Below are 14,071 nucleotides of genomic sequence, written 5' to 3'. Positions count from 1 at the left end.
GTTAATTCAAAATTGTATACTCCTATATGTAGATGAATCCGTAAACAGAGAGTCTGTTTAGGCAGATAATTCTGCACAGATTATACAAATTATTGTGGCCTAGCAGCCTACCTGTGTCTTGCCCAAAAAATGCATGCCAAACAATTCGGGCACCCGATAGTTCAAGAACAGATAACTCGGTGATCTCATACCAAAAAAACAGGGAAACTAGGACAAAGTAAAAACTTAATCATGTTAACCAAGCAACTAAAGAATCTTACCCTTCGGGGAACAAAATTATGGCTGGACAATGCGAGAAATCCACTAGTCTGCAGCATGGCAACATGCTTGAGAGAGAGAGAGAGAGAGAGAGAGAGTCCATCTTGTCCAAGCACGGCAGAAACTGTTCGTAGTCTTTCTATATGCTGGATGGTTGGGACTGACCAATTACAATGAGACCCGCAACATGACAAAAATAAGATCAAAGTTGATTCCCCCAAAAAGAGAAATTCAGAACATAGAAAGACAAAACACCAACAAAGTTTATCCCCCTCTTCTCATCAAAGGTAAGAAGTAGCTGTTGAGGACCAAATTTACAAAACAAGACAAACTTCCTTAACATGTCTCCAGACGATCATATTTTTTCATAAAAGCCGATTCATCAAACATCAAGCAAAATACTATTCAAACTCAATTAAAGTACTAAAACTTCTTATAGACAATGACGCATTGCTCAAACAGCTGAGCCACCAGTTTGGTGCAACATCGCATCAATCTCATCACCATCCTCCATCTCTAGCTGCAACAATAGCAAAACAAGAAGTAAGATACGACGTACATGGATGCAACCTATGGTATTGCGAGACATAAGTATTTGCATCACTATGAGGATGTGGGTGCGGGCGCAGGGGTGGGGTGGGGTGGGCTGTGTGCACATTTGTGTGTGTGTGTGTGTGTGAGAGAGAGAGAGAGAGAGAGAGAGAGAGAGAGAGAGACCTCATCGGGAGTCTGCTCCCCCCGGAGACGTCTTCCATCAAACAAGAAGGCGATTGAATTGAACTCCACAGACTGTCGATCACAGTAAGCATTCATAAGTTTCTTCAGTTGAGTGCTTCTCTTGATTCTAAAGAAAACTTCATTGCCATCCTACAATATATGACTTAAGGTTAATGTGCTCATAAATCACACCTTGAATTCAGCAAAATTGTAGATAGAAAACCATAAGCTGGGTTGACATGTTTCATAAGATAAGGGAAAAAATCACTTCAATGGGAAGCTTCAGTACAAGTAAGAAATATTTCAGCAATAGCCCCCACACACAACTTTGAATACATAAAGTCAACTTAGTTTAAGGCATAAGTCAGGTAAGACAACCAAAAACAAATAATGACAGGAAGAACATATTTTAAAGCAATGCATTTGGCTAGAGACTGCCCAGATTATGATGCATGTGGGCTATTCAGCAGAAGTACATTTTTCAAGGCATCATTCCAGATACCATTTCTGTTAGATAGAAAAACAAGAGGCACCACTTCAAATTCAAGCTGAACAAACTTGCAAACTCAAAGACGTGAAAGAGACGATTATTCTACGGGAGTTACCAAAAACAAATAACTTTAAGGAAGGAGGAGAAAGATTGAAGGAAACTTTACGAGCAAGGCATGCGATCTAGTTTGGCTTTGTAAGTTCCAGTCAAAACAGCCAAAGGTCTTCAGTTTCGACAGAAACCAAACACACTGGGCCTTGGTATGCTTTGACCAACAAATATTGGTTATAGCAAAAATAGGGCAAATTCCCAAAAAGGCTTATATTAGACTAGAAAATCATACAACCCACTTCAAATCCATGACTAAATTAGAGAGAGACAAAGAAAGGCTTCAAATTGGAGTCAAACCTCGAGAATGGTTGGTCAAGCTCATATCCATATCGAGGGCCCTCTTCTCCCTCATCCTCTTATTTTAGATTCACATCGAGATCGCAAATTTTGCACGAAACCCGGTCCAATCCTATTGGAACGAACTTGGCAGCCAGAAAGCAATAAATATGAAGGGTTTAAGTGAAGTAGGGAGAAGACTATACCAGCTTTGCCTTGCCTATAATTCCACTCATGACTAAACAAGCATTTGTCTTGATTACTTTCAAATTGGTAACATGGATCCATTCCTCCAATCTGTTCTATTTGCGACACTGGCTGACGTAAAACCCCCGAATGTCAACATAAATCTTCGTTTTTCAACAATAACCTTTAAAAGAATTGCATTAAACAGATGCATTCTCTTGGTTCAACACATATTTTTAAAGTTCTAACAATATGTTCAAACTTTTCGGTTAAATACGTTGTCAAATAGCTTTTTCGTGTCGGGTGAATGCTTATATTTACAGTAACAGTTCTTTAAAGGCACTCCCATAACTAAGAGGAAAGAGCACGGAAACTTTCTACCGATCCCATAAACCGATTGATGGGTACTGACAAGCCACACTTTCTTCTTTCGCATGTACACTTTTACCCAACCACATTTTAGTAGCTCCAAATAAGCAGAAAAATATAGGAACCCCAAAAATTACTTTTTTGGGGGGTCAATTGACATGTAAAACCCAACTAAGTTATTACCCGAAATTTCTACCAAACATCATTACATGGCTTTTTTAAGCCAAATAGCCAATAAGCTCAATAAGTTGGTTGTACCTAGTGCTACAAACAGACCAATACAGTAGCAAATATAACTTGTACACACGAGCGAGCCTATGAAACAAATAAAATCAGCAAACCCCGGACAAAACATACTGTCTCCGTTCCTTTTTTAGAGTCCAGTATTCCATTTTAGGCTGTCCCTTAGTAAGTTGATGTGAAAAGAGTAATGATGATGTCTCCTTAATAAGTTGGAGTTACGAAACTAGACACTTAAAAAAGAGACGGAGGGAGTAATTTTAATTTCCACAGTGATAGTGATAACCTGTTAGTAGTTAGCTAATCAGACTACAAGGCCGAGGGTACTCCAGCTCGAACTGAAACCTCTACCACCGCCGCTAAGGTGCCACGGCCACTTGAGCCAGAGCCTTGGATCTCAGACAGAAAATAATCAAAACCCAATACAAAATAACTGGAGAGCAACTAAAACCCACCAAATTACAATCCACTAGACCTATGGACTGCTCAACAATCACACAACATACAAAACCCTAGAAATCCCCAAACAGAAACAATAAGACAGATAAGCATTACCCTCAGCCCTTATAGAAATCTAAAGGGTTTGCAACTGTAAATAATCAATCAATGATATACTACAGACATTTGCAAAGCGTCAATTAATCTTAATCGCCAAAGAAAACAACAAAAACCCTGTCTTTCATACAGCGTCATCAAAACCCTAAATGAAAGCTAAAAACTTTTCATTCACTACAAACAAACAAAATCACAAAATCCCCACGGCAAACAGATATAGATGTACTTGTGTGTAGTGCATAATCAATGAATCATTGGAACACAAAGTTTCCAAAGCGTCAGTTAATCTTAATCGCCAAAAGGAAACAACATAAATTACATACGGGGTCATCAAAGCCCTAAACGAAAGCTAAAAACTTTCCGTATACTATAGACCAAAAAAGAACTCTATTTATCACAAAATCTTCACCGGAAACAAACATAGATGTAGTTGTGTGAAATAATACAAGCGTAGAAGTATATTACCTGACCCTTGACCTTGAGATTGATGTGAGCGGATTGGTCGCCGGTGGGCTTCTGATCTTCCTCCGCCGCCGGCTGACCCGTGACGCCCGACGGTGGCTGACTCGTAACGCCGGACATCTTCTCTTCTTCTTTCTAACTGTATGTTTCTCTCTCTCGCTCGCTCGACTTTCGTTGAAGTCTTCCTTTGTTTATCAATTTCCTTTTTAACCTGTATTTTCTACTTCTCTACGTACACTTTCGTTTTCTCACGCATGAGTGAGTCGGCATGATTTGACGCCCCACAATCACCTTTTATTTTTTTCGTTAAAAAAAAAAATTTCATGTTTTCTTTTTAGCTATTTTAGGGTTTTTGGCTTTAATGTTTTGTTGTCTTTTTTGTTTTCTCCGAATTTTAAAAAGATTCAGATACATTTCTTGGAATTAATCGTCCATCCGATGAGAGACGTCAAACAAATAGTATGAAACAGTGAAACTATAGTTTTTTTTGGAAAAATAACGGCTCATGACATATTTTGATAATTAATACCCGCTAAGGACATGCTGAAAACATTTGTTAATGCTAAAAATGTCCTTGACAAGTGTATTAATTATCAAAACACGTCATTGGTCATCATTTTCCCCTTCTTTTTTTTTTTTTTTTTTTTTTGACAAAATTGAAAAAGTTACTGCTCTAAAAGATGATATAAGATTGAATGTTTCCACATATAGTTAATGAGAGGCCGGCCCCCTAAATTAGCTTGGCTGGGCCTAATGTAGTCGCAGCTTATATTATTGCTACCCGGTATAATGCCAAATTATTATTTTGGACAAAAATACCATTGGGTCAAATATACAGTTCATAGGGATAAAAAAGTCATTATGCAACATAACAAAGCCTATCCTCGTCAACAATATTTAGGATTGAAATAAAACCGAAGCTAAAATGTAGGACCGACCTCTAATTTCTTATAACTAAATGTTTCCCTTCAAACCATTCCAATGACAAAAAATAACCACCAATTAAAAGTGGTAAAAACTATTTAATAAGAGCAAGTTCATCCGTTGGTACTAAAATTACATTCCCATTTCTTTCACTTGTTATTATATAACATTAAAAGAAACAGAAAAACAATCTTGTTACACAAATTTGATATCACTTTTACTTAATTTAAAATTTGATTAATTTCATTTCTCGATGCAAATCATTGGCTTGTGTATGTGAGAGATTTGACAAAACCATCTTTGATATACAAATTTGACACCAAAAATAACTTTGTCATTTTTAACAAGTTAATTGAGAATTTGCAATTTTTTCGCATTTGACTTAAGGAGCTTAAGTGGGTAATGGATAGGCAGGAAACTACACTAGAAGCAAAACTAAAGGATTGAGCTTCTTGGTAATTTTGCAGGAAATTGCACAATGTGCAGTTAGCCATTTTTTCGGCTCTTTTCAGGATTTAATTTAATAATTTGTTTCGTTCATTTTCTAGATATTGCCTACTGCGATCTAAAATCATATTAATCGGATGCTAATCAGGATGTGGTATGAATTAAAAAAAATCAAATTGAATTCTATACATGTTGGATCAAAACCCGGCAATATCTAAGTTTGAGTAATTTTTGTGTTTTGATAATATATTGATTACTATCCAATCAACATGGTTTTATATAATATTTAAACTCGATGAGATCTATGATATTAATGAAATAAATTATTGAGACTAAAAAATGACAAACTACACTCCAACCAATTTCTAGTAAAATTGTCAAGTAGTTCGATCCAAATCGAAAACTCAGAGCATCCTCAATGGAATAGGTAAAATGGCTCCTAAAATTGGTATAAGTGGGTCCAATATTGTGTGGTAAGTATGCGATAATTTAGAGAAATTATAGATACCGCAATGGAATGGCTACGATGGCTCTTGATGTGTGTGCACATATCTATTTTCCTCTCTTTTGACTCCTATATGAGTTGCTAGTTGCTAGATTTAACAAACCATTTGGGAGCCAAGATTATGAGCCCATTTAGAGAGCCTATCGATGCACTAAAATGACAAAACGATTACTCTTTTTTTTGGGGGGAGACTTACTTAAGAGTTTAGACCAGTTAAGAGCCATTTCAAAACTCCATCGAAGATGCTCTGATCCAAGTGGAGTTGTAATCGGATTTTAATCCACTGATAAGCAACAAGTTTAACCCTCACTCATTTCAAGTAGAGATTAAATTCTGTCTGGATGATCAGCCGGAAAATGAGGTTTTCCGCTAGCACCCTCGTGGGCCTCCTTCGTGCATTTTTTTTAGTAATTCAAATCGTGCATTTTGTAAGGCCTATAAAATAATGTATTTACGCAAAAAAATTAGCTTTGTCCGGACATTAATAGGTATGTTAAAAGTTGATTTCTAGACAAAAAAATGAATGGCTTGGATCTGTCAACTGTTTTTTCAAGTTAAAGTGTCCACAATCGTCCTTTTTTCCGTCTAAAAACTCAATTTTTGACATACCTATTGATGTCCGGACAAACTAGTTTTTTATATGGATACAGATCCTACAAAATGCACGGTTTAAATTATCCAAAAAAATTCGTGAAGGGAGCCCACGGGGTGGCGAAAACCCCCCATTTTCCGGCTCATTCTTAAAGAATTTACACTCTTTCAAGTACCCATTCATATATTGCTAAAAAAAACGGAAATTGGTTTGTAATCAACCGACAAAGTTTTCTAAAAAAAATCCACTTGACTTTCTGGTCCTATTTTTTTCATCCTTGTTTAAATTTTTTCCGCATTTACAGAAGCTTGAATTTTTAGATTTTTTTAAAAGATATTTTCATAAATTGTGGATTTACTATAAAATTTATCTTTTTTTGATTCCTCTAATTGAGAATAATCAGTAATATACACAAAATTAATAAATGGGAAAAGAACATGAATAATGCCAGTCTCTAATGTGCGAAAAAAACTGGCCTTGCTTAGCAAAAAAAAAAAAGAAAAAAACTGGTCTTAATTTAGGGAGAACGAGATGGTGTGGTGCAATGCAAATGTTGTGCATCATTTGAGTCGTTTCTTCGACAATTCGACTGTTCAGATTTCATTTCTATCGTATAATATTTAAGCTGTTTATTATCAAAATAAAATCTGAACTATTGAATTGTGGAACCAACGATTTATTTGATGATTCACAATAAAGTGCTTCTGCACCTCTCCACAGCACCCTACTTACGTGTGAGAGCAATCAAGCTACGCCCTAATCATAACGTGAGTCCCCAACGTTCGAAAGCAAGAGTAAAAGTAAACGTCATTTACCTGAAAATTGTCACTTGTGGGACCATTCAAATTACTGTAGGATGGTAGATGTGCCTACTAGTTTTGGTAGATGTGCTTTTTGGTAGTACTCCGCACTACCATCACGGCCAATGGAAACCCCATGCCCTCTTTCCATCCGATGGTTGGCAACACGAGAAACCAACCCGGTCGTGTACGATCAAGATCGAAGCTACACTAGTTTCTGCGTCAGTCGAATCACGAGGACTAGATAGACCGCGTGGAAGACGTTGATACGTGACGTACACTTAAGATTGGTAGACCTGAGGGGCACAGCATCAAGTATTAGATCAATTCTTAACCAAAGTAGAATGATTTTTGAGATCTCATTTACGGAGTTACGCAATCACTGTCGTCCGTTTTGGATTATACGATTTCTAATTTTAAAAAAATTATTTGCTGGAAGAGTTTTACTCTTGATGCGAATAATTTTTTTACAACTCGTACAATTCAATGCACTTTGAATGAACACAATTTGGTACCGTAAACGCGAATACAGATTAGTGGGCCCGAAAAAACAAAAGTCAGAAAGGAGTAGTAACGGTCAAGTTTAGTGGGCCCGCAAATAGTACTGCAACGTGGAACACTGTAACTACACACTGGTGAAAAGGGTAATTACGCCACGTTTCCACTAATTTTTTTTCTAATACGTAGTACTCCTTTCTGACTTTAGTTGGAGCATCTCTAATCCACCTCTATTTCTCCAAAATATAGGATGGATGTGGCACATTGAAGGGAGATTTTATAATTTATTCTATTTTTTCTTCACTTTTTGTGTTTTTTTGGAGAATTTTTGAGAGACCCACCGTCCTTTTTAGAGTTTGGTTCTCCAAAAGTAAATTTGGTCCTCTAAAAATGAAAGACCAAAAGTAAATTTGGAGTACAAAATTCCTCCAAACTCTAAAAAAGACGATGGGTCCCTCAAAAATTCTCCCAAAAAATACAAAAAGTGAAGAAAAAATGGAATAAATTACAAAATTTCCCCTCAATGTGTTACATCCATCCTCTATTTTGGAGGAAATGGAGATGGATCGGAGATGCTCTTAGGAGTGTTTGGACCAATAAGTCAAAGTGACTTATTTTTTTTATTCTTATTCAAATTTTTTTCGTATCACTTGGCTTATCCTCAATTTTTTTTGGAGATTATTGCATCCTCAGACGAGAGGAATCTAAAAAGTATAAAATTTTGATCGAAATCCAATATTTTTTAAATAAAGACGAAAAAAGTGGCTTATTTGCTTATTTTTTTTCTTTATGTGGCTTTATTTGGCTCATTTTTGATGGAAAAATCAATGACTTTTTTAAAAGAACAACCCCTTAGTAAATTATTTTAGTATTTACTATTTGTGTTAAAACTAATTTTTTCCCTGTCAAAATTAAATTGTTTTCACTATACTAAAATGTCCAACATATTTTCTTCAACTAACTCAACATATATATTTTAAATATTTAGCCTAATGGAAACAATTTGATCGCACCCTTATTCACTAGTCTTGGATACTGACGAGGTTGTGCACTTGTGCCTAACATTTTTTTTCATCACAGCAATTTGAGGTAATAAATGTTGTGTTTGGATTCCTTTTTGGAAAAAAATTTCCTATTCAAAAAATATTTGTTATCTTTACTTTTAATTATTATTCTCTACTCATTATTATCAATCATTATTCTCATTTCTTTCTCTATCTCTTTTTACTCATTATCTCTACTTTCAACAATTACTCTCATAAAAAATTTCTCAAAAATTCATCCAAACACATCAAAAGGCTGTCGGACACTACGTGATGAGGACCCAGAGATGCTACTAAGCATCCCTGCCAAGCGGGATGTCGAGCGGCAATCGGTCGTTTATTTCAAAACAGACGGTTCAAATTGAATCTAAAAACATATAAATTTGAATCGTTCATTACTCGATTAAGATCTCGACTATCGATTATCGAAATGAACGAACAAATTTGTTACTTCGCTCAACATCCACTTGGCAGGAGATGGTTGCCAGCATTCCCATTCCAAGTAACGATGCCACATGACCATGAAATACAGTACTAGGAGTAATTTTTACTGGTGTATATATAAAACCTAAAAAACAGCCAACAATTCCACCATCCGGAATTGGGATGGTGGTCCGTTGAAATATTGCTGACACATAGGCCCCACCTCCCACCTCGATCTCCTCGACTCTCCCCTCTCTCTCTCTCTCTCTTCCATAAATCATTTCCCCTCACTCTCCACCACACTCTCCAGTAGCAAACCAAACCCCGGAAAAAAACACAACTGGTCCAACTCTCTCTCTCATATGCTCTGTTCCTGAACCAGAGCATGGAGCGTCTCACATTTCCCTTCCTCTTCCTAGTCCTTTCCATTCTCTCACCATCAGGTAAAAGAACACAGCCACCCACCTGGTCCTCTCTTCTCGCAAAATTCTTCTCTTTAACAACTTACATTTCCATACTAACGCTTTACTTACTCTGTTTTTGTAATTCTATGGTGCTACATTTGCAGATGGTGGCTCAATCGGGGTGAATTACGGCCGCATCGCCAACAACCTCCCATCCGCCGTCAAAGTAGTCCAACTCCTCAAATCCCAGAACATCAACCGGGTCAAACTCTACGACTCCGACCCCGCCGTCCTCAAATCCCTCGCTGGCTCCGGCATCAGAGTCACCGTCGACCTTCCCAACCAGCTCCTCCCCTCCGCCGCCAAAACCCCCTCCTTCGCCCTCCAATGGGTCCGACAGAATGTCGCCGCCTACCACCCCTCCACCCAAATCGAGTCCATCGCCGTCGGAAACGAGGTCTTCGTCGACCCGAGCAACACCACCCGGTTCCTCGTGCCCGCCATGAAGAACATCCACCAAGCACTAGTCAAATTCCATCTCCACTCCACCATCAAAGTCTCCTCCCCCATCGCACTGTCAGCCCTCCAGAGCTCCTACCCGTCCTCCGCCGGGTCCTTCCGACCCGAGTTAATCGAACCCGTCTTCAAGCCCATGCTCGACTTCCTCCGCCAAACCGGGTCATACCTCATGGTCAATGCATACCCTTTTTTCGCTTACGAGTCCAATGCCAATGACATCCCGCTAGACTACGCTCTTTTTCGAGAAAACCCGGGCGTGGTGGACGCCGGGAACGGGCTGCGCTACTTCAACCTCTTCGACGCACAAATTGACGCCGTTTTCGCGGCAATGTCGGCTCTAAAATACGACGATTTGGAGATGGTGGTGACTGAAACGGGTTGGCCTTCGAAGGGAGACGAGAACGAAGTCGGAGCGAGCTTAGACAACGCCGCAGCGTATAACGGGAACCTGGTGCGCAGGATACTCACCGGGGGTGGGACCCCGTTGAGGCCCAAGGCGGATCTGACCGTTTATCTCTTCGCTCTGTTCAACGAGAACAAAAAGAACGGGCCCACGTCGGAGAGAAATTACGGCTTGTTTTACCCGAGCGAGGAGAAGGTTTACGACGTTCCGTTTACGGTGGAGGAGTTGAAGGGGTACAGGGACAAGAGGAAGTCTTCTTCTTCACCGGTGGCCGGCGGCGGCAGGCTGTCGACGCCGGTGAGCGGGAACGTGTCACCGAGCGTTGCGGGGCAGACGTGGTGCGTGGCGAGCGGGGAGGCGGGGAAGGCTAAGCTGCAGCCGGCGCTGGACTTCGCGTGCGGGGAGGGAGGGGCGGATTGCCATCCGATACAGCCGGGGTCCACGTGTTACGATCCGAACACGCTCGAGGCGCACGCGTCGTACGCGTTCAACAGTTACTACCAGAAGAAGGGGCGGGCGATCGGGACGTGTTACTTCGGCGGGACGGCGTACGTGGTCAGCCAGCCACCGAGTGCGTACTCTATCATTTTCTCTCTCTTGCTGTTTTTGCTTTACTACTACTGTTTTGTGGATTTTTTGTTACTACGTGCTCATGTTAGCAAAGTTACTACTAATGGGGTGAATTGTTAACGTGCGCGAGAATCTGGTACTAGTAGTAATAACTATGGGTTTTGGCGGTAAAAATGTGTGGGGCCACACGGAGGCTACAGAGTTGGTGCACGCCAGGTCAGGAGACAGCACGTGATAGACGGGGACTAGATTGGACCTTTCTGACACGGGGGGTAGACTTATGGGGCTTGTTCTTGTAGACCTCTTTTTATTTTTTACTTTCCTACCCTTTCTTTTTTGAGTGAAGCTACAGTTACCGTCAGGGAGTTCCCGACCAAAATCCCGACCGCCAGCAGGGCCCACTCCGGCCACCGGACGGCCGATCCGAGCCGTCCAAAAATTCTAAAATAAAAAACTGAGTGGGCCTGCGCGTGAATTAATGGGATCCGACATGTGTAGGTGGCTGATCCAAGCATTCCTTTTTTTTTGTGGATCCACAAAAAAAAATGGAGATTCTCAAAAAAATGGAGTGTTTGGATCAGCCACCTACACATGTCGGATGCCATTAATTCACGCGCGGGTCCACTCGGTTTTTTTTTTAGAATTTTTGGACGGCTCGGATTGGCCGTCCGGTGGCCGGAGTGGACCCTGCGGGCGGTCGGGATTTTGGTCGGGAACTCCCCGTCGGGATCCTCAGACTTTCTGTTCTTTTTTTTACCCCCTCCCTATTCTTTGTCCTATTTTAATCGGATAAAAAATTAATTATTATTTTTAATTAATAATACTATTTATATGCAATATGAATCTTATTTGATACATTTCAATGAGTTTTTTTAAATGATGTTTGAATTGAAAATCCAAAAAGGAAAAGAACGAGGACGTAGGGAGTACTAATTTTGATAAGTTCACCTTGGGTTTGCTAGAATCACTCGGTACGGTTTATTTGCTGAGATTAGGGAAGTCACAGAAAATTACTCTCTTCAAGCCTTACCTCAAGAATATTGGTCATATATTCGTGTAATGATATGAACAGATCGATGTTTTTAAGATTGTTTAATGCATAGGAATTCCACACAAGACTTGAATAATTCACACTGATCGAGCTGATTGCAGGTCGGGCTCTAGGACAAGGTCAAAACAGCGGCCTAAGCCCCTAAATTTTGGTCCCAAAAAAGGGGACCCATTATGAGTAATTATAAATAACAACAATAATGGAGTAAATATTACGGAGTAGTAGGTACTGTATAAATGGAGGCAGTTTCGATAGTTTGGAAGCAAAAGCTGTGTCCACACAGGGTGTTTGTGTTCGTGTCCTGTGCTTGGCAATTGTTTGTGGTGCAAATGATTGACAGGAGGGCGATTAAATTGATTACCAAAAACATTCTTAAAGACATCACAATTGTTTAGCTATAGATTTCCTTTTATTTATGTGGGTACCGGAAAGAAGCTTGGTGCACCCCTTAATTTGTTAAGCACACTCCACATGGGAAAGGACCCTGCCCAAGATAGTTTATTAGCATAGAATCTGTCCCCCGATTCCTTTGATATTCATTGTTCTTTGGGATTCTGGGTCAAATATTTCGCCTCTTGGAAACTGGAAAAAGTCCTTCGGAAAAACACCCTTTGCTGCCAGAAAAAACACCCACTCATCAGTACTCCCGTACGAATAATAGGTAAAAAGTGCATTTATATTTAAGAAAAGTGTATTGACTTATGCAAAAGTGTATTAATATCCGTAAGATATGTATAGATATTAAAACTTGTGTGGAACTATTGACATAATATCATCTGCCTAGCGGGCTGAGTATTTTGTTCGATTTTCTTATTTTCACTTTGTGCTAGAACAATAAATATTTGTCTTGTAACCTTAAACAAACTTGATTGTTTTTGCAGAGTATGGGACCTGTGATTTCCCAACAGGGTACTGAAGAATAAAGAAAAGAGAGAGAGAGAGAGAGAGAGAGAGCGAGGGGGGTGTGGGGGTTGAACTGTATTGGGGGTGTAGAAAGTGATAGGAGCTCTTGTATTAATGGCAGTACCTGTAGCCTCTTCGGACAGTCCAAGTTTTGGTTTCCAATGTGTATTTACTTTTGAGTAGTTGAAGTAGTTAGTTGGAGAAAACACTTGGACCACTATAATTAGCTTTGTCTATAAACCTTATCCTAATTTATTAGGAGTACATTTTCCTGCTTGTCCAGTTCATGCTTCTCTATCTTTAAAGGTTGGTTTTGTTCTTCTCTTTTGCTTGTCCTCGAGTTTAGTGGTTAATCAACCGGTTGTCGTGAGGTAGACTAGCCTAATCAAACTGAATTATTAATTAAAGCTTCTCAATCAATAATAGATGTAAGTTGAACCTCACTTTGTCCATTCATGGTTTCGGGCCATGTGCGGATCGCTCGACATTCGTTTATCACCACAAACATCATGGAGATTGTGTCATGGAAATCTTTCCTAAGTCGATTTCGAATTAGTAACTTCTACCTTTTTCCTTCCTTTCTTCTTCTTCTTCGTTTTAGATATGAACAAGAGCGGGCAAGGGTGCTCGTAGTAACTTCTACCTTTTTCCTTCCTTTCTTCTTCTTCGTTTTAGATATGAACAAGAGCGGGCAAGGGTGCTCGTAAATCAGAGGAGCAAGCTACCCGAGGCACGTAGCTAATAATCACGTGTCATTGTTAATTCGCACGCGACTGAGCCACAAAAGGGTCAAAGTAAAACCCTAAAACTCTAAAGAAATGGAGGGGTATATGAAAAAGCCCACGAACCCACAAGTCTTCAACAACACCCATTAGGGGACAACAGGATCCCCGAGTTCAGATAAAACTCGGAAGAAACAGGGATATGAAAGCTTAACTTCACTTTCTGCTTTAAACATGAAATCGAATGACGCTTAACTTCACTTTCTGCTTTAAACATGAAATCGAATGACAGCAATATTTTTTTTGTGTTACAACAATTTTGGCTATGAGAATATTTCCTATTATAAGGTTAGGAGAGGCCAAATCCATTGTAATTGAAATGGTGTGCCATCATGATATGTTCCTATTTAAATGGTCCCTGGCATGTAAGTGAAGACAAGGTAATGGTGAAAGAAGTTATTGTATGGCCTCTGCTGTCATATTTTGGATGAGATAACAAAGTGACTAGATAAAGTTAACCAAAAGTTGGCATTGGATCCATTTCGGAATTGACAAAAAAAAATTCCAACCAATCATACCACAATATGTCAATTGCAATTCAGT

General features: G+C 39.4%; 2 protein-coding genes across 2 annotated transcripts; one reads left to right on the top strand and one right to left on the bottom strand.

Moving 5' to 3' along the window:
- Positions 1–446: 446 nt before the first annotated feature.
- LOC131323016 (small ubiquitin-related modifier 1-like) lies at positions 447–3,931 on the bottom strand. Its single transcript, XM_058354628.1, has 3 exons — positions 3,668–3,931; positions 976–1,125; positions 447–778 (listed from the first exon to the last, which is right to left on the bottom strand). The coding sequence occupies exons 1-3, from the start codon at positions 3,782–3,784 to the stop codon at positions 713–715; spliced, it is 333 nt and encodes a 110-aa protein (XP_058210611.1). The 5' UTR covers positions 3,785–3,931; the 3' UTR covers positions 447–712.
- Positions 3,932–9,175: 5,244 nt separating this feature from the next.
- On the top strand, positions 9,176–13,028 carry LOC131323014 (glucan endo-1,3-beta-glucosidase 14). Its single transcript, XM_058354624.1, has 3 exons — positions 9,176–9,339; positions 9,465–10,793; positions 12,725–13,028. Exons 1-3 carry the CDS (start codon positions 9,282–9,284, stop codon positions 12,757–12,759), a joined length of 1,422 nt encoding a protein of 473 aa, XP_058210607.1. The 5' UTR covers positions 9,176–9,281; the 3' UTR covers positions 12,760–13,028.
- The last annotated feature ends 1,043 nt before the right edge of the window (positions 13,029–14,071 follow it).

The sequence above is a fragment of the Rhododendron vialii genome, chromosome 4a, assembly GCF_030253575.1.
Source record: "Rhododendron vialii isolate Sample 1 chromosome 4a, ASM3025357v1".
Taxonomy (NCBI): domain Eukaryota; kingdom Viridiplantae; phylum Streptophyta; class Magnoliopsida; order Ericales; family Ericaceae; genus Rhododendron; species Rhododendron vialii.
Note: the sequence above shows the minus strand (reverse complement) of the source record. Positions and strands in the feature narration are given on the sequence as shown.